This window comes from Hyperolius riggenbachi, chromosome 5, assembly GCF_040937935.1.
Source record: "Hyperolius riggenbachi isolate aHypRig1 chromosome 5, aHypRig1.pri, whole genome shotgun sequence".
Classification (NCBI taxonomy): Eukaryota; Metazoa; Chordata; class Amphibia; order Anura; family Hyperoliidae; genus Hyperolius; species Hyperolius riggenbachi.
In genome coordinates this window covers 37824536-37843012 of record NC_090650.1, presented here as the reverse complement: position 1 = coordinate 37843012, position 18477 = coordinate 37824536, and the positions used below count along the sequence as shown (strand labels likewise).

The window sequence follows — 18477 nt, the reverse complement described above, 5'->3', positions numbered from 1 at the left end:
CCTCCATGCCACGCCGCATTGAAGCAGTCATTTCTGCAAAAGGATTCCCAACCAAGTATTGAGTGCATAACTGAACATCATTATTTGAAGGTTGACTTTTTTTGTTTTAAAAACACTTTTCTTTTATTGGTCGGATGAAATATGCTAATTTTTTGAGATAGGAAATTTGGGTTTTCATGAGCTGTATGCCAAAATCATCAATATTAAAACAATAAAAGGCCTGAACTACTTCAGTTGTGTGTATTTGAATCTAAAATATATGAAAGTCTAATGTTTATAAGTACATTACAGAAAATAATGAACTTTATCACAATATGCTAATTTTTTGAGAAGACCCTGTATATGGTAAAATACACAAGGGTGCTTCGTCTCTGGTTCTCTTTAACATGTATGTTGTGATGGAAGGAACCAGGAGTAGCTAAAATAGACTCTGCCGAGAACCTTCCAAAAAGAATGCGCTACTGTTGTATTCAAAGCGGACCTGAATTCAGAACTTCCTCTCTGCTCTAAAAGATAAGCAACAGCATAATAGCCTTTAAAGAAAACGTTTGTTAAAGCTGATACCGATCTTGCAATTAATCTGCAGTGTGTCTATTTCCTGCTTTCATGGAAGCAGACATAGGGTTAACATCCTCTGTTTACAAAGTAGCTGCTCTGCCAGGGCAGCCAGCTGACACAGCTGTGAGATCAAATTACCATTGAGATTAGTCACAGATGAGGGGGAATTAGACAGGCTAAACTCTCTAAATACACACAGGGTGCAATTCTCTGTTTTCCTTCTGTCCTGCGCAAGAGTTCAGGTCCACTTTGAAAAGGTACTGTAGTGAAAACAACAATGAATAACATTTCTTATTTTTACAATATTATATTGATTATTTACCCAGTGTTTGTCCATTGTAAAATCTTTCCTCTCCCTGATTTACATTCTGAAATGTATCACTGGTGGTGGTGACATCATCTGCCATATGATCTGTACGGAATGTTCCTTACTGAGAGTTCTAGGCACAGAGGGAGATAGTGGTTGCTTGGCAGTTGGAAACAGCGGTTATTTCCCACAATGCAACAAGGTTCACAGACCGCAAACTGTCAGGACCAAGGTCATGACCTCACACTGTGGGAGGGGCTTCACCACAATATCAGCCATACAGACCCCCCTGATGATCTTTTCGAGCAAAGGACTAGAGCTGGCCAAGCACTAGCCGAGGCCGTATCCTTGCTATGGAGTCCACATGCATTGTGCTAGGCTGCGGTTTATTACATACAGTAATCAGGCACAATTATCAGGAGCGAGGGTGGCTGGGCAGCCCGTAATTAAAGAGAGGATGTATTTAGCTTGTGGTTATGACTCATTTACAGGACATTTCCAATAATGAAGTTACGTTTAAGTGGAAGAGAAAGAATGTAAACACTGTGAGGGAGAGCCGCTTCCCTGAGACCCGTATATAGGAAACATTCTGCATTCTGGGGATTATCTGCCTGAAATTCAACTCATTTGAGATTCAGATTTCCTGCATGCTTATCCATAGACCTCATATCAGCCCTAAAGGTGATCATACACTGGCAGATGGGATCTCTCTGATCGAGATCTGATCGGAGAGCGATCTATTTCTGCCCCACCCACCCAATAGATTTCGAACCTCGCCTGCATTCAATTTCTGCGCCAAAAAGTTGCTCAATTTTCGCAAGGAAATATTTTTTGTCACAATATCACGCAACCTCGTTTAACGAAAATAAGTTAAAGGATGTATAACGATGCACAAAACCCACGGTGATCGTTCGTTTGTGAATGACTAACATGTCCGATTAAGTAGTTGAGGATCGTTCCGCCGTAAATGACGAATGCAGATTCAAACAATGTACAAATGAACTGAGGCGGCAAAAGAATAAAAAGTAGCTAAAAGTTAAAAAAACAAAACAAAACCGGGGGAGGCAGTGGTGGACTTACCTCCTCCAAGCAGACACATAAACAGGTTGATATTATATCAAAAAGCAAATGTATTTATATACACACTCCAAAGGGTCAAAGCAACACATTTCGCAGGCGTGGCCTCGCTTCATCAGGCAATAGGGGATCAGCATACAGCAACAAGTGCCTATGACTCAGCCTAGCGCCTCTGTAAATGCAGACTCGGACATATAGTTCTGGGAAACGATCGTTCGTCGTCAGTGATCCCCAATCCAGCTGACCATATCTGCTGATGGGTATTTAGCTTTAGGCCCTTTTCACACTGGCACGTTGCATTAACCTGTTTAGCCACCGGGTAATGCTACGTCATTGTAATTCTATGGGGCATTTTGTGCCTGCGTGGTGCGATGAAAGTCTCCTATTTCCCGCGCAGGCAACGCAGAAGCGGCAGCATACTGTGGCCAGCATGTGTGGTGACGTGCGGTGAACCAGAAGCCGTGTAAGTCTCTGGGGATACATTTTTTTTTTAAATTGTGTAGCGTTCGCATGCGCACATTTTTTCAATACACTTCTGCGCAATTCTTACTTCGGGTACAGAAAGTGAGCTACACTTCCTGTTTGGCCTGCAGCCTGATAGGAGATTACCATGCGTTTCCAAGGTAACCCCCAAAGGCTATTTTTAGCGTTGCGGTGTGTGAATCGCACCGCAACACTTGTCCACCGCCGGTCGCCAGTCTGACACCGGCCTCAGTCTATCTGTACAGTCAGAAGTCCAGTAAAAAACCGTCAACGCCGGTCACTAGTCTGAAACCGGCCTCAGATTATCTGTGCAGTCAGAAGTCCAGTCACTAATAATCAATGCCAGTCACCAGTCTGAAACCGGCCTCAGATTATCTGTGCAGTCAGAAGTCCAGTCACTAATAATCAAAAATGCCGAGCATCCACCTGGCTCTAAGGATTCATATATTCCAATTCCATAGCAGAGAGGAAGTGCGGAGTGATGACTTAACCACAAAACTAACAGAAGGCCGATCGCATTACAGGAGCTTGCATTAACACCTACACCGGTGCAGCACAGAACAGCGGAGCTCTTGTCTATGGAATATAATATCCGCAGCATAGAACACCCGAGAATGGGGGCTGTACGTAATGAGGAGGAACTAACAGGGGATCCATCACCTGAGATCACACCGGGAAATAGCGCTATTATCCAAAACACCGGACGGAGCTGATCTACTCTCTGAGGACCCTTCCCCAGCCTGGCCTGTCTACCGCCTAGAAACCGCCAGCACAAATGGTTCCATTTAAAGTGTAAGTTCAGCTGTGCGACTCTAAATGTGGGCAATAAAACAGATGTGCTGTGTGCAGATACACGTTAGACAGACCAGTGATTAAATGAGCTCCAGTTATTAAATTAACCAAGGATATCATGGCACTGTCCATTCTATATCACCTTATCCTATCCTCCCTCACCTGTCCCAATACTACCCCTGTTCTGAAGTGAGCGGGATATGGAGGCTGCCATATTTATTTCCTTTTAAGCAATACCAGTTGCCTGGCTGTCCTGCTGAGCCTCTGCCACTAATACTTTTAGCCATAGACCGTGAACAAGCATGCAGCAGATCAGGTGTTTCTGACAGTATTGTCAGATCTGACAAGATTAGCTGCATGCTTGTTTCAGGTGTTAATCAGATTCTACTGCAGCCAAAGAAACCAGCAGGGCTGCCAGGCAACTGGTATTGTTTAAAGTGGACCTGAACTCTTGCACAGGACAAAAGTAAAACATAGAGAAATGCACCCTGTATGTATTTAGAGAGTTTAGCCCGTCTAATCCCCACTTCATCTGCGACTAATCACAAGTGTAATTTGATCTCTCAGTCGTGTCTGCTGGCTGCCTAGGCAGAGCAGCTAATTTATAAATGCGAGGTGTTCACCCTATGTCTGTTTCCACGAAAGCAAGAAGTAGACATAGTGCAGATTTATTGCAGGAACTGTATCAGCTGTAACAAAGAAATGTTTTTCTGTAAAAGCTAATATGCTGTTGCTTATCTTTTAGAACAGAGAGGAAGTTTGGAATTCAGGTCCACTTTAAAAAGGAATTAACTATGGCAGCCTCCATATACCTCTCACTTAAAGTGAACCTCCGGACTAAAAATCTACTCCGCAGCACTGAAAAGGCTTGGTGTTTTTTTAACAGTTTCACAGCATCAGAACTTTGTTTTTCTTACCAAAGCATCATTTTTAGCTGCATTTTTTCCCCTGATGCTGTGTAGAGCATGATGGGATTTCCTATGTTGTTCACGTTGCCTAGCAACTGGGAGGGGTGATCAGCACACAGGACAGTTGGAACTGTGTCTCATGCGCCCTGTCACCTCCTTTCAACCAAAAAGATGGCTGCCCTCATGAAATCACAAACATTTGCCTGTTCTTATAAAACAGGGTGGGTAAGAAATTATATTAGCCATCTATTTTAATTAACATAACTAATGTAATTTAGTGACAGTATGTTTGTTTAGGCTGAAGTTCCTCTTTAAGGGCCTTTTTAAAGTAAAGTAAAGGTTTAAAGAGAACCTGAGGTGTGTTTAAAGAATGTTATCTGCATACAAAGGCTGGATCTGCCTATACAGTCCAGCCTATGTTGCTATCCCAAACCCCTGTAAGGTCCCCCTGCACTCTGCAATCCCTCATAAATCACAGCCGTGCTGTGAGGCTGTGTTTACATCTGTAGTGTCAGTCTCAGCTGCTCCCCCGCCTCCTGCATAGCTCCGGTCCCTGCCCTCGTCCTTTCCCTCCAATCAGCAGGGAGGGAAGGGATGCAGGCGGGGACTGGAGTTCTGCAGGAGGCGGGGAGAGCAGCAGACTGACACCATAGAGATAAACACAGCCAGCTCTGACAAGCTGTTTGTCAGCAGCGTGGCTGTGATTTATGAGGGATTGCAGAGTGCAGGGGGACCTTAGGGGGGTTTGGGATAGCAACAGAGGCTGGGTTGTATAGGCAGATCCAGCCTCTGTATGCAGATAATATTCTTCAAACCCACCTCGGGTTCTCTTTAAAGTGAGGTTTGCAATGAACAACTTAGATACTTACCTCAGGAGAGGCTCCTCCAGAGACTTCTCTCATCCTCCTGCGTTTCCCGAGACCCCCGCCGTGCCGCCGCACTGCGCCTGTGCAGTAGTACGGACCCGCTCAGGCTTGGCTTTCTCCCGGGGACACTGGCCTGGTGGAGGAGGATGGAGGAAGCCTCTGATGGATACAGATCCTTCCCGCTTTCTAGGCAAGTACCCATATTGGGCACTTCTATTCCCTACAGGTTTCTTTTAGGGGTAATCATGGATTTTTTCTTTTACCTATTGGGAGATTAACTCTACTTAGAAATTAAATATAGTTATTCTTGTGGCCCCACAGTTATTTTTAAGCATCAACTGCCACTAAACCATTACGGCTATACACAGAATGCGGCAGTGCAGCCTTAACTAATGCTGCAGGGGCATCCATTTAAAGGATACCAGAACCCAAGCACAGATGAGAAACAACAGGAGCAGGCATGTATGGTGAGCTGTCCTGATGCTCACCCCCCCCCCCCGCGTTCTTTCTGCCGCTCCTGTATTTGCAATTGCCCTGTGGTCCTGTCTTGTGGACAGCTGGGTCGGGTGCATTGCGGCTTTCTGGCCGAGCTGCAAAATTGCTATAGCACGCAACCTCTGCCGAGACTCGTACATCAGTACGGGAACCACCAGCCGGGAGCGATCTGTGCTTGTGTGTGACGTACGCATGCCGGCAGAGGTTGCGTGCTCTAGCATGTGTGCAGCCTGGCCAGAAAGCAGCAGTGCTCCTGACCCAAGTTCTGATCACAGCAGCGCGTCCAAAAATTCCTGCAGCGTGCCAAGATTGCATATACCTAGGTCAGAGAGATAAAGACACAGTGCATAATCCCTTAGCGCTAGTACACCCTGTGCTTAAAGAGACTCCGTAACAAAAACTGCATCCTGTTTTTTATCATCCTACATGTTCCAAAAGCTATTCTAATGTGTTCTGGCTAACTGCAGCACTTTATACTATCACTGTCTCTGTAATAAATCAATGTATCTTTCCCCTGTCAGACTTGTCGGCCTGTGTCTGGAAGGCTGCCAAGTTCTTCAGTGTTGTGGTTCTGCTATGAACTCACCCTTTCTGGCCCCTCTATGCACACTGCCTGTGTATTATTTAGATAAGAGAGAAGAGAGAAGCTGCTCTAATCAGCTGGATAAATCGTCCTCTAAGCTGGCTGGGCTTTCACATACTGAGGAATTACAAACAAGGGCAAAGCTGTTTGCAGGAAGAAAAGAGCAGCCTGAAACTTCAGTGCATGGGGGAAAGAAACACACAAATGATCTCTTGAGATTCAAAAGGAAAGCTGTATACAGCCTGCTTATGTATGGATGTATTTTCTATGTGTGGACATACTGTACATCAACCTACTTCCTGTTTTGGTGGCCATTTTGTTTGTTTACAAACAAACTTTTTAAAACCGTTTTTAACCACTTTTAATGCGGCGGGGAGCGGCGAAATTGTGACAGAGGGTAATAGGAGATGTCCCCTAACGCACTGGTATGTTTACTCTTGAGCGATTTTAACAATACAGATTCTCTTTAACACACACTTTGTGCAAGGGATTTCCTATCACCACGTGCAGGTTTGGGGGTCACACTCCCCCCCCCCCCCCCTCCGTTTCCCTGCTCACCGAAGGTAATCTTTCAAACAGGCACATCAATAGATTCCTCAATATGCATCAGCAATAGGATCTATAAAAGATGTAAAAACAGCCACCTCTCATGGCACAAAATCTTCTTTAATACAGATAAGAACCCACAATCAGAATTGCGTACCAGATAAAAGAATAAAAAACAGCACATCTCACAGATCCATGGGCGCCCTCCAGGCTTCCCCACTGTAACGCCGACTGCGTCTGTCCGTGATGTGATTGACCCAGCGTGCGTGTTCAGTGCCCCTGACCCGGCCAACCAGAAGACGGGGCCACGGGGCAATAGCAGCTACAGGAGAAGGCAGGAAGGAGAACAGGGGGAGCGGTAAGCATCAGGACATGCCTGCTCCCCCTTTTTTATCTGTGTTTGGGCTCTGGTATCCTTTAAAAACCAATTAGTGGCATAACCCCGTAGGGCAAAAACTTCCCATTAAAGTAAAGTTCTATTTTACTTATTTGAGGTTTCCTCTAGCTCCCCTAGCCTTACAGGTCTCTCCGTTTCCTCCCAGTCAGCTCCATTGGGTTACTGTGCATGAGTGGCAAGAGCCGCACCCCTACTCGACCGTGCTCCTGCCGCTGGGAGGGGTTTGCACATGAGCAGTAGCCTGGTACAATCAGGCAGATTTCAGAGGGGCAGAGCAGGTCAACGGAGGAGACAGAGAGGAAACAGAGGCCCCTGTAAGGCTACAAGGGCTTGAAGAAGCCACCAGAAGTAACATAGAACCTTTTCCCCTGTCTCAGGTACACTAGAAGTAAAAGAGTCCTGTAGCGCTCTCAAAACCGATGCCGAGCCTGGAATAGTGTTTTATTGGATCACACGAGTCTGAGGACATCAGGCATTGAGCTGAAGCTTATTGCAGTAATAGATCGATTAGGAGGAGACTGCGATGGAAAAAAGGACTTACCTTGCAATAGCGCAGGGACTCCATCAGTGTCAGGAACCCAACCTGGGCCTGGCTGTGAATACCAAGCAGCTCTGGGGGGGGAACAGAAAAACACACACGGTGAAGCATTTCTAAAGACCAGACAAACTAGCAGAACTATTAGAACTGTGTGTTTCAGGGCTATACAGATTCCTGTAAAATTACACAACAATACAGCCTAAAGCTCAAAACACATTCTGCCATGAAAAGATATCTTAACTCTGTGCTGTAACCAGACTTTCAGGTCGTTTTCTGTTTTATTTGGAACAAGCGTTAGGTTTGCTGCCTGTAGAGAGGATTCTCAAATTCAAGTTGAGCACTTTAGACCACGTTACTGAACCAGGATTCTGAAACAGAGGGGCTTCACTGTGAACCCCTCTGGAATGCTAGATAACTGCTTATCAGACAAGAAAGGAGATCGTACATTTTGGTTTTAACACATTATTTGCACAGATTGTTGATTGATTTAATAAATATTGTGATACAGATTTTAAACAAGTGGTGCGGTTTGAACATTTTTTTCTTTCTATGGTTTAAATTGTGGTACTAATTGGCCTAGCACATGGGTGGGCAAACTTTTCTGGCTGCGTGCCGCATTCCTCTAGAAGAGTGTCAGTCTCCCTCCCTTCGGAAAAAGCGGGCACTGGGTGGGATCAGGTGGTAACTCACCCAATCGCACTTTCCACAGGCAATCTCCATGGTGATGGCAGCCTCATGTGACACGCTGGTGCGTACCAACAGGTCACATAACGTAGCCGTTGCCATGGAGATCAGCGCTGGAGAGTGTGATTGGGTAGCTTGATTATATTGTACGTGTGGGAGTGACCGAACTGGACCGTGGAGGAAGAAGAAAGGATACTGGGCTGATTATACGGGAGGTAAGTATTTCGAAAATATGTTTATTTCACCAAGGCGCTTATCGTGACCTTGAGACTGTACTGTGTGTACTCATATTTTTTGTTGCATGAGGAAGCGGGAATATGCCTGCGAAACGCGTTGCACTCTTTATTGGAGTATATAAATAAACTTGTTTTTATTAAAATGGACGGTATTATGTCTACTTCGGGGAGATGAGTTCACCACCGCCTCTCGAGGAATTTTAAAGCTTTTAATACTTTTTATTCTTTTGGCGCCTCTGTTCTCCTTACAATATCAGCATCCACCCCTGATGGAGGGGTTGAATCTCCCTTTTCTTCTCCCTATCTACAGAGAACAACATCTTAAAGGGACTTCGTAACAAAAATTTCATCCAGTTTTCTTCCATCCTACAAGTTCCAAAATCTATTCTAATGTGCTCTGGCTTACTGCAGCACTTTCTACTATCACCATCTCTGTAATAAATCAACTTATCTCTCTCTTGTCAGACTTGTCGGCCTGTGTCTGGAAGGCTGCCAAGTTCTTCAGTGTTGTGGCTCTGTGATGCATCTCCCCCCTCCAGGCCCCTCTCTGCACACTGCCTGTGTGTTATTTAGATTAGTGCAGCTTCTCTCTGCTCTATTATCTTTTACAAGCTGGATGAATCCTCCTCTGAGCTGGCTGGGCTTTCACATACAGAGGAATTACATACAGGCAGAGCTGTCTGCACTCTGCAGGAAGAAACAGCCTGACACTTCAGTGGAAGATAGCTGCAGGGGGAAAGAAACACACAAATGATCTCTTGAGATTAAAAAGGAAGGGTGTATACAGCCTGCTTGTGTATGGATGTATTTTCTATGTGTGGACATACTGTACATCAACCCACTTCCTGTTTTGGTGGCCATTTTGTTTGTTTATAAACAAATTTTTTAAAACTGTTTTTAACCACTTTTAATGCGGCGGGGAGCGGCAAAATTGCGACAGAGGGTAATAGGAGATGTCCCCTAACGCACTGGTATGTTTACTTTTGTGCGATTTTAACAATACAGATTCTCTTTAATCCTGAGTTAGGACAGGTCTAATCTCCTCACCTGCCTACACAGCGGTTGCCTATACGGTAACCCTGACTTCTTATTACCCATTACCCTGACTTCTTATACCTCTTATTACCCATTATTGTACATACTACACTATATTGGGCTCTCGGTGTTCCCTTCTTTTATTCTATGTTTATTGCACAGGTTTTGTTTGGATTCAGAGGTGCTTTGAGGCACTGATTCAAACTTTAACAGTGTTGTGTAACAGTGTTCCTCTGAGCACTGTGCAAGTTCCATGTTTATTTAGGTTCCTCTGAAGTCGTGCATGATTTATGACATCAGAGAAGACAAAGAGCAAAGCAAAGATCTGGGCATAACAGTGCAAGCTGCTGATTTATTTATTGGTAGAATAAGAAGGGGCTCTCCCCCCCCCCCAAATCACTCCCTATACTACCAAGGCATAAATCAGCAGTTCACGAACTGCCATCCCCATATCTACGCTTTCCTTTGTCTCCCACTTAGCTCTATAAATTACTCACAGGAGATTATGAATGGAATTTTGCATCTTAAATCAGAAGGTATTTGTGATAATTCAGCTTGAAATGAACAACTGAAGTTTCCCACAATGCAATAACTACAAAAAGTGCAAAACATCCCTTTATGCCCTGCTGGTGTGTTTATAAGCTCTAGGCTTGCTATACACCAGCGGCTCTGGATGTAAGCCTGGCTTCAGGGGCATACAGAGATCATTTGCATATTCAGTAGTGATGCATTGTGGAAGACCACATTTGCTCATTTAAAGCTGAATTATCGCAAATACCTTCTGTTTTAAGGAGGCATATTAGACTAAGCAATGCTTTTTAGTAGGAGGGCTTTTCGGTCTCTTTTAGTCCCCTACACGTTCCTAGTGGTTTAGTGTCACCCTGAGATGCTCGGGTATTCTGTTCTGCTGGTGTATAGCGAGCCTAACAGAGCCACATCAATCTAACATGCAGACAGCCTGGTTTGGACTTTCTGTTCTTTCGACCAATGCATGGACTGAGTAGATGTGGCTGTATGGGATTGACCACCACTAAGGAATACTCAGATAGCTCAAGGTAATATAGAATCACTTGGAAAGTATCTAAAAGAGATAAAAAAAAAACCCCTCTATTAAAAAGCAATGATAAATGTAATTTTTCCTTCTTGAAACAGAAGGTAATCTTAACCACTTGAGGACCACAGTGGTAAATCCCCCCCAAAACCAGGCTGTTTTTTTCATAATTGGCCACTGCAGCTTTAAGGCCAAGCTGCAGGGCCGCACAACATAGCACACAAGTGATCCCCCCCCCCTTTTCTCCCCACCAACAGAGCTCTCTGTTGGTGGGGTCTGATCGCCCCCCCTTGTGTTTATTTTTTTTTAATAAATATTTATGTTCATATTTTTTACAATTTTTTTTTTTTTTTTTTTTAGCAATCCCCTCCCTCCCCCCAGCCGGCCAATCAGGCGATCGGCTGTCATAGGCTTCTGCCTATGAGAGACGATCGCTCTCTTGTCCCCTAGGGGGAAAGCCGTGTCACACGGATGTCCCCAGTACAGCGCTGCTGCTGATCGCAGCGCTGTACTACATGTAAAGATGGTGGCTTCGCCGTCTAACATCAATCTAAGCTCCCCATGTTATACTTACTCGGGGCTTACTTTAGCCCCTTTCAGCCGACATGTCCCATGCAGCATCTCCGCTCGTAGCCGCCACCCCGGGGTCCCAGCCGGTGCAGAGGCCGACCTCCTCTACTGCCACTGCACGAGCGCCACAGTCAATCAAGTCCACGCTGTTCAGTGTAGCGCACAGGCACAGTAGTTCTGCACCTGCGCAGTATGCTGCAGACAACATGGACTTGATTGATCGTGCAGGCGAGGTAGAGGTAGACCTCGAGGTCAGCCTCTGCTGCGGTGGCGACCCCGGGCTGGCGGCTGCGAGCGGAGATGCTGCGTGGGATATGTCGGCTGAAAGGGGCTGGAGGAAGCCCTGGGTAAGTATATCATGGGGGAGCATAGATATTAATGTTTCCTTTAAAGGACAACTGAAGCGAGATGGATATGAAGGCTGCAATATTTATTTAATGTTAAGCAATACCTGTTGCCTGGCTATCCTGCTGATGATCTGCTTCTAATACTTTTAGCCACAGACCCTGAACAAGCATGCAGCAGATCAGGGGTGTGACATTATTGTCAGATCTGACAAGATTAGCTGCATGCTTGTTTCTGGTGTGATTCAGACACTCCTGCAGTCACATAGATTAGCAGGGCTGCCAGGCAACTGGTATTGTTTAAAAGGAAATACATATGGCAGCCTCCATAGTCTTCTTACTACAGTTGTCCTTTAAGCAATACCAGTTGCCTTGTTTCTGGTGTTATTTAGACACTACTGCAGCCAAAAAGATAAGCAGGGCTGCCAGGCAAATGATACTCTTTAAAAGGAATTAAATATGCAGCCTCGATATTCTTCTCACGTCAGGTTCCCTTTACAGAAATCGTTGGCCCTCTCCTCAATACCATGCATGTCATCTGACAACATTTGCCTCGCTGCAGGGAAATTTAATTTAGGTTCATTTTAGGGCAATCCTGAATGAAGATGAAAGCAGCATGGAAGGAATCTGGCGAAAACAATAAAAACTGCATGTGAACATATTCAGTAGTTCAAAGATTGCAGAAGATGTACTAAACAAAGTGAAGGTTAGAGCTGAACTCCCATGCATCCCTATTTGACAGTGAAGCAATCCATCACAATAGAGGACCAACAAGGAAATGTGAATGGGAGGGACCTCCAAACCAATGCTAATATACATTTGATTCTCCTGGGTATATCTCCAGGAAAACAAAAAAAATATTACACAAATCACAAATCTACAATCATGTACTGTATGATCATATGCTATGTTTATACTGATGTGCATTTCAGGATCTCTTTAACCTTTTCACCTCGAAGGGTTTTTCCTCTTTAAAAAAACAGCAATTTTCACCCGTCAGCGCTCCTTCCATTCATTCACCTATAACTTTATTACTACTTATCACAACGAAACAATCTATATCTTGTTTTTTTCGACACGGATTAGGTTTCTTTGGGGGGTAATTTTTGCTAAGAATTATTTTATTCTAACTCAGTTTTAATGGGAATAATAAGAAAAAAATTGAAAAAATTCATTATTTCTCAGTTTTCGGGCCATTATAATTTCAAAATAAAACCTGCTACCATAATTAAAACCCACATATTTTATTTGCCCATTTGTCTCGGTTATTGCAACATTTAAAATGTTTCCCTAGTACAATATATGGCGCCAATATTTTATTTGGAAATAAAGGTGCATTTTTTAAGTTTTGCGTCTATCCCTAACTATAAGCCCATAATTTATAAAGTAATTGTAGTATACAGTTTTTGTATATTTATTAAAGAAGTTCAGTCCCTAAGGTAACTATTTATGTATTTTTTTATTTGTAATTTTTTAATTAAAAAAATAAAAAAAATGGTAACTTTAGGGGAGTGTGGGAGGCTAGGGGTTAATTAAAAAAAAGAAAAGAAAAAAAAGGTAACTAGGGATGATAAACTGAAAAAAAAGGGGATGTAATATTACAATTTGGCCACAAGATGTCCTCAGTGGAGACTTCAGCTCCGTACTGTTAGAACGGAAACGGAAGCACTACATGGAAGGGATTCATGAATGGCAGAGCCATCTGAATAGACGGCTGCAGCCATTCACAGGGGAACTTAGAACAATGAATGGAATTTGTTTTCCTATGCATTGATCTAGCGGCGGGCGATCGGTGGTAATGAGCGGCATTACCGAGCGCAGGGGAGGGGGGTGGGGGGGTGGGGGCAATGCCAGCGGGGGGATGCGGCGGGAGTTGTGGCATTTTAGCTACTTGTCCTGGGGAGGGGAAATGCTTAAAGGAAACCTGAAGTGACCTAAAAAAAAGGACTTGATGCTCATCTAAGAAGAGGAAAGGCTCTGGATCCTATAGAGTGTTCCTGATCCTCTCTGTCTCCTTGTTCCCCCCTCCCTTTCCCCCATTCAAAATTCACACCTTCGTGACTTCACAGAAGCGCTGTGTCCCCGGGTGCTTCAGAAGACTGGAAGGTCTGTACTGTGTGAGCGCAGACACACAGGTGTGTGCTGTACGGATTCGCTTTTCTTCAGGGCCGGATTTCTGGAAAGGCCATGACCTTGGGCGCTGAAAAAGTAGAAGGCCGGCAGGACTTGGGGAGAGATAAAAGGCTGCATGTCAAAATAAATCATCTCTCCTGCTCCAAAGCCGCCCTGCTTTGCTGCACTCACAGCCTGAATTCCAGAGCTCCGAGCATCTTCCTTACTTCCTGGTGAGCGATGAGACAGTGTTATGTCCTGGTGATCCAGGAAGGAACATACAAGCTTCACTTTAGTGCCAGGGTTGTAATGAGGCCTTGGGCATCGGAAAGAAAAAATCCGTCCCTGCTCGTCTCTGGAAGTTCTCAGGGATGCGAGTACTTCCGAAGGCTGCCTGAGGAAGCGTGTTCAACCTGCAGGTCAAACCATTTCATCGTAAGGACATGGAGAGAGGACTAGGAAGGCTCCATGGCAGTGATGGCTAACGTTGGCACTCCAGCTGTGGTGGAACTAAAAGTCCCATGAGGCATTGCAATACTCTGACAGCTCTAAGCATAACTCGTGGAGGCGGAGGCACGATGGGATTTGTAGTTTTATCACAGCTAGAGTGCCAAGGTTAGCCATCACTGCTCTATGGGATCCGCAGCATTTTGTGGTTGTTTTAAGGTATACAGAGGCTTTGTATTTAAATGAACTACTGTGCAAATACAGACAGGGGTTGTTCAGGTAGAGTTTGGCTGCTAAGCCTGGAGTTGGACTTTAATCCCCAGACGCCGTTTGTGAGGATGTCAGACTCCAGCCTTAGAACCGCTCCCAGCTCCGATCTGAGTAAACAAATGATCTGCAGGAGCAAGTATAAGCCAAGCAGATCTCTGGAAGGATAAAAGAGATACTATGTACACAATCTCTTATCTCCTTCATCCTCCTCGGGAATATTACACACAACACTCATTAGGACATAAAAGGAAGAAACCTTTTAATAACAGTGCAGACGGTGAAAAATGGCCTGAAGGAAAAAAGGTTCTTCTCTTGTTTTGGAGACCTATAAGAGGGCTCGGTGAGGTCAGCCAAGTCTAGAGGAAGGCGACCGGTTTTTCCATGTATTGGAAATCCACACATCAGGAATAGAATCGCGCAGGACGTGACTGCCACCTACTGACCACTTCTGTTCAAGACAACGGGCATCTCCTACTTCAAAACACATTTTATTCATAATTCATTACGGTATTTTATAAAAATGCTGAAGCGGTTCTTGGGTAGAAGTAATGGAATATTCCACATTTCTAAATGGTTTGGGCCCTAAAACAATTCCGACTTTTGTAAAGGGTTAGGTTTGTGCTTTCCTCATTAGTGCAGATTCTTCTATTGCCAGTACAAAGAGATTGGAACACACAGAGGCTGGTTTATTAAGGAGGAACTTTAACCCAGGATTGAAATTCATTCCAATCAGTAGCTGATACCCTCCATTCCCACGAGAAATCTTTGCTTTTTTTCAATTAAATCATCAGGAGGGGGGGGGGGGGGGGGGGGGGGTCTGTATGGCTGTTGATGTGGTGAAGCCCCTCCCACAGTGCGATGTCATGACCATGGTCCTAACAGTTTGCAGTCTGTGAACCTCGTTGCATTGTGGGAAATAATGTCCATTTCCAACTGCCAAGCAACCAGTATCTCCCTCTGTGCATAGAACTCTCAGTTAAACATTCGGTACAGATCACCTGGCAGAACTAAAGAGGTAACCACCAGTGATACATTTCAGAATGTAAATCAGGGAGGGGAAAGGTTTTACAATGGCCAAACACTGACTAAATAACCTATAAATGAATATTGTAAAAACAAGCAATTTCATTCATTATGTTACTACATTTCCTCTTTAAAGCGACGCTGCAGTAAGAGGGAAGGTTTTGAATCCCATAGAGCCTTCCCGATCTTCTCTCCGTGTCTTTGATCTCGATAAAACTATTAGGCCTACAGGTTGAATACATGTTTGGATCCATACAGCACACATGCAGGTCTGCCCCTGCACACTACAGATGCGCTAGTTTTTGGAAGCATTCTGGGATGCAAGTCCTTCTGAAGACTTCCAAGGAGTCCCAAAGCGACAATTTAAAATGGGGGAAAGCAGGGGACTGAGCGCAGGGAGGGAGAGAACCAGAGGGATCCAGAGCCTTTCTTAGGTGAGTATCTGAATATTTTTATTTTTTTTTAGCATCACTTCAGGGAAGCTTAAAAGTGAACCCGAGGTGAAAATAAACTGATGAGATAAACAATTATATTCATCCTCCTACTCCTAAAAATTACTTTTTTAGTCATCCCGGGATTTTATTTTATATTTAAACATTCAGAAAGTAGATTGGATGTTTTGATGTCTCTGCTCAGTTGCAGTCTATTAAGTGTCCCTAAATGAAAATGCATGAACTATATTGACTCTTTCTCTGTCCATCTGCTCTCAGAAATATGTAGAAAAATGTATTCTGCCAGGAAAACTTTTATGTCTGTAATTTGCTTTTCAGTGATGTTTACTATATTCCTGACAAGCTACCAACAAGACTGAAGCTGTCACTTTCATCCTTAAAAATGTAACCCTTTCAGGCAGCAAAATAAACCAAGTAAAACAGCCTGGTTAATAATATGTTTAGTACTGTACATACACCTATTTATCTCATTATGTCGCCTCGGGTACACTTTAAAGAGGAACTCCAGTGAAAATAATGCAATTAAAAAACATACAGATAAGTTAATTGGCTTCAACCTAAAATTGACTTTAGACTAGGATACAGACACTACACAATACATACATAAACATATGACTATGGTAGGGATTAGACTGTGGGGTCCTCCGATGGAAAGTTAAAGAGGAAATCCAGTGAAAATATTATAATAAAAAAGTGCTTCATTTTTACAATAATTATGTATAAATGATTTAGTCAGTGTTTGCCCATTGTAAAATCTTTCCTCTCCCTGATTTACATTCTGACATTTATCATGTGGTGACATTTTAACTGCTGGCAGGTGATGTCAGTGGAATTAGCTGCTGCTTGCTTTTTCCGGTAGTTGGAAACAGCTGTTAACAGTTATTTCCCACAATGCAACAAGGTTCACAGACAGGAAACAGCCAGGACCATGGTCCTCACAGTTTCCTGTGGGAGGGGTATTAACACAATATCAGCCATACAGACCTCCCTGATTCTTTTGTGAAAAGGAAACGATTTCTCATGGGAAAGGGGGTATCAGCTACTGATTGGGATGAAGTTTAATTATTGGTTACAGTTTCTCTTTAAGTGACAAGAGAATATACTCTGTACAGCTCTGTGGACGATGTCGGCGCGATACAAATACTAAATAATAATAATCTTCACTGAGTAACAAATATTTCAGTGACACAGAAGAGAGGGACTTACTCATTCCTGAACATTCTCTGTCTCCATCCCACACGTTGGAAACTGCGTGTCCCGTCAGCAGAAGGTTGATCAGACTTTGGCTACAAGAGACGAAAATAGTAAATATGAGCACAAAATTAAAATAAAACCAGGACCTACAATCCTCAGGCCAATCAAAATACTGATCGTGCTTATCAGGTAGACATGGAGTACTGGCCAATTGAAAATCCTTATTTCTTACTGTGAACCTGAAACGACCCTAACAACAGCCTCTGGCTCCTGTAGAGGCTTCCCGGGTGCTCACCCCTACTGGACGAGGTTAAAAGGGAAACAACATATCAGATCAGTAGACATGCTATTACAGCAGTTCCGGCCTATGCCTCTGCAGTTTTAGCTAGTGTGTGTATGGGGCTTAAAGCCAATGGGTACCGCTGTAAAAATAAAAAAGTCAGATACTCACCTAAGGAGAGGGAAGGCTCGGTCCTAATGAGCAATCCCTCTCCTCTCCCAGTGCTGCGCTGGCTCCCCCGTTCGCGTCCGCCGCCGCAGGGACTTTGGAGGTCTTCGGGAGCATTTGGGCTTCCGAAGACGGGCCGCTCCATACTACGCACGTGCGATTGTGTCATAGAGGGCTCTCGCGCATGCATAGTATGGAGCGGCCTGTCTTCGGAAGCACGAGTGCTCCCGAAACATTCCTTCGGCGGCGGAAGTGGCAGTATTTGACCGAACTGGTCGAATACTGCCACGGGGGATCCTGCGCGGGACCGGGCACCGGGAGAGGAGAGGGAAGGCACATTAGGACCGAGCCTTCCCTCTCCTTAGGTGAGTATCTGACTTTTTTATTTTTGAAGCGGTACACATTCACTTTAAGAGATAGATCTGGAAAGAAGAAAAAAAAAAAAAAAAAAAGTTTTACTATTCTCAACTTTTTTTTCTTTTTAATTCCCAGAAGTATCCTTTAAAGCAGTGGTCTCATACTCAATTTACCTGGGGGGCCGCAGGAGGCAAAGTCAGGATGAGGCTGGGCCGCATAAGGAATTTCACAATCGCGGCACATCGCTGCCTCTGCCCGCCCCTCTCACTCTTCCTTCACAGAGAGGGGCGGGGAGAGGCGTCGATCCGTGCGGCGATTGACGTCAGGAGGGGCAGAGCTGAAGCTGAAAGCTTGGCCCCTTCCAGGAAATGCAAGCAGATTGCCCCCTGGGTGATTTGGGGGCTCTGCAGCCCTCGTTTAGCGGCGGGGATGCGGCGGATTACTTGGGAGCACTGAAGCGAACTAGAAGGAAGCTTTTGCCGGCGAGGGCCACAAAATATTGTATCGAGGGCCGCAAATGACCCGCGGGCCGCGAATTTGAGACCCCTGCTTTAAAGGGAACTTAAGCTGAGAAGGATATGGATTTTTCCTTTTAACCATTTCAGCCCGCAGGGATTTTTCACTTTATGCATCCGAGCAATTTTCACCTCCCATTCATTCGCTAATAACTTTATCACTACTTATCACAATTTATTGATCTATAT

General features: G+C 44.4%; 1 protein-coding gene across 4 annotated transcripts in view; it reads right to left on the bottom strand.

Annotated features, from left to right (window-relative positions):
- MINDY3 (MINDY lysine 48 deubiquitinase 3) overlaps positions 1-18477 on the bottom strand; it is a 183208-nt gene that overhangs the window by 114306 nt on the left and 50425 nt on the right. For all 4 annotated transcript variants that reach the window (XM_068235494.1, XM_068235495.1, XM_068235493.1 and 1 more), the window contains 2 exons: positions 16981-17060; positions 7554-7624 (listed from right to left, as the gene is read on the bottom strand). In XM_068235494.1, the coding sequence (XP_068091595.1) occupies positions 7554-7624; positions 16981-17060 (151 nt within the window). The remainder of the gene's footprint in view (positions 1-7553; positions 7625-16980; positions 17061-18477) is intronic.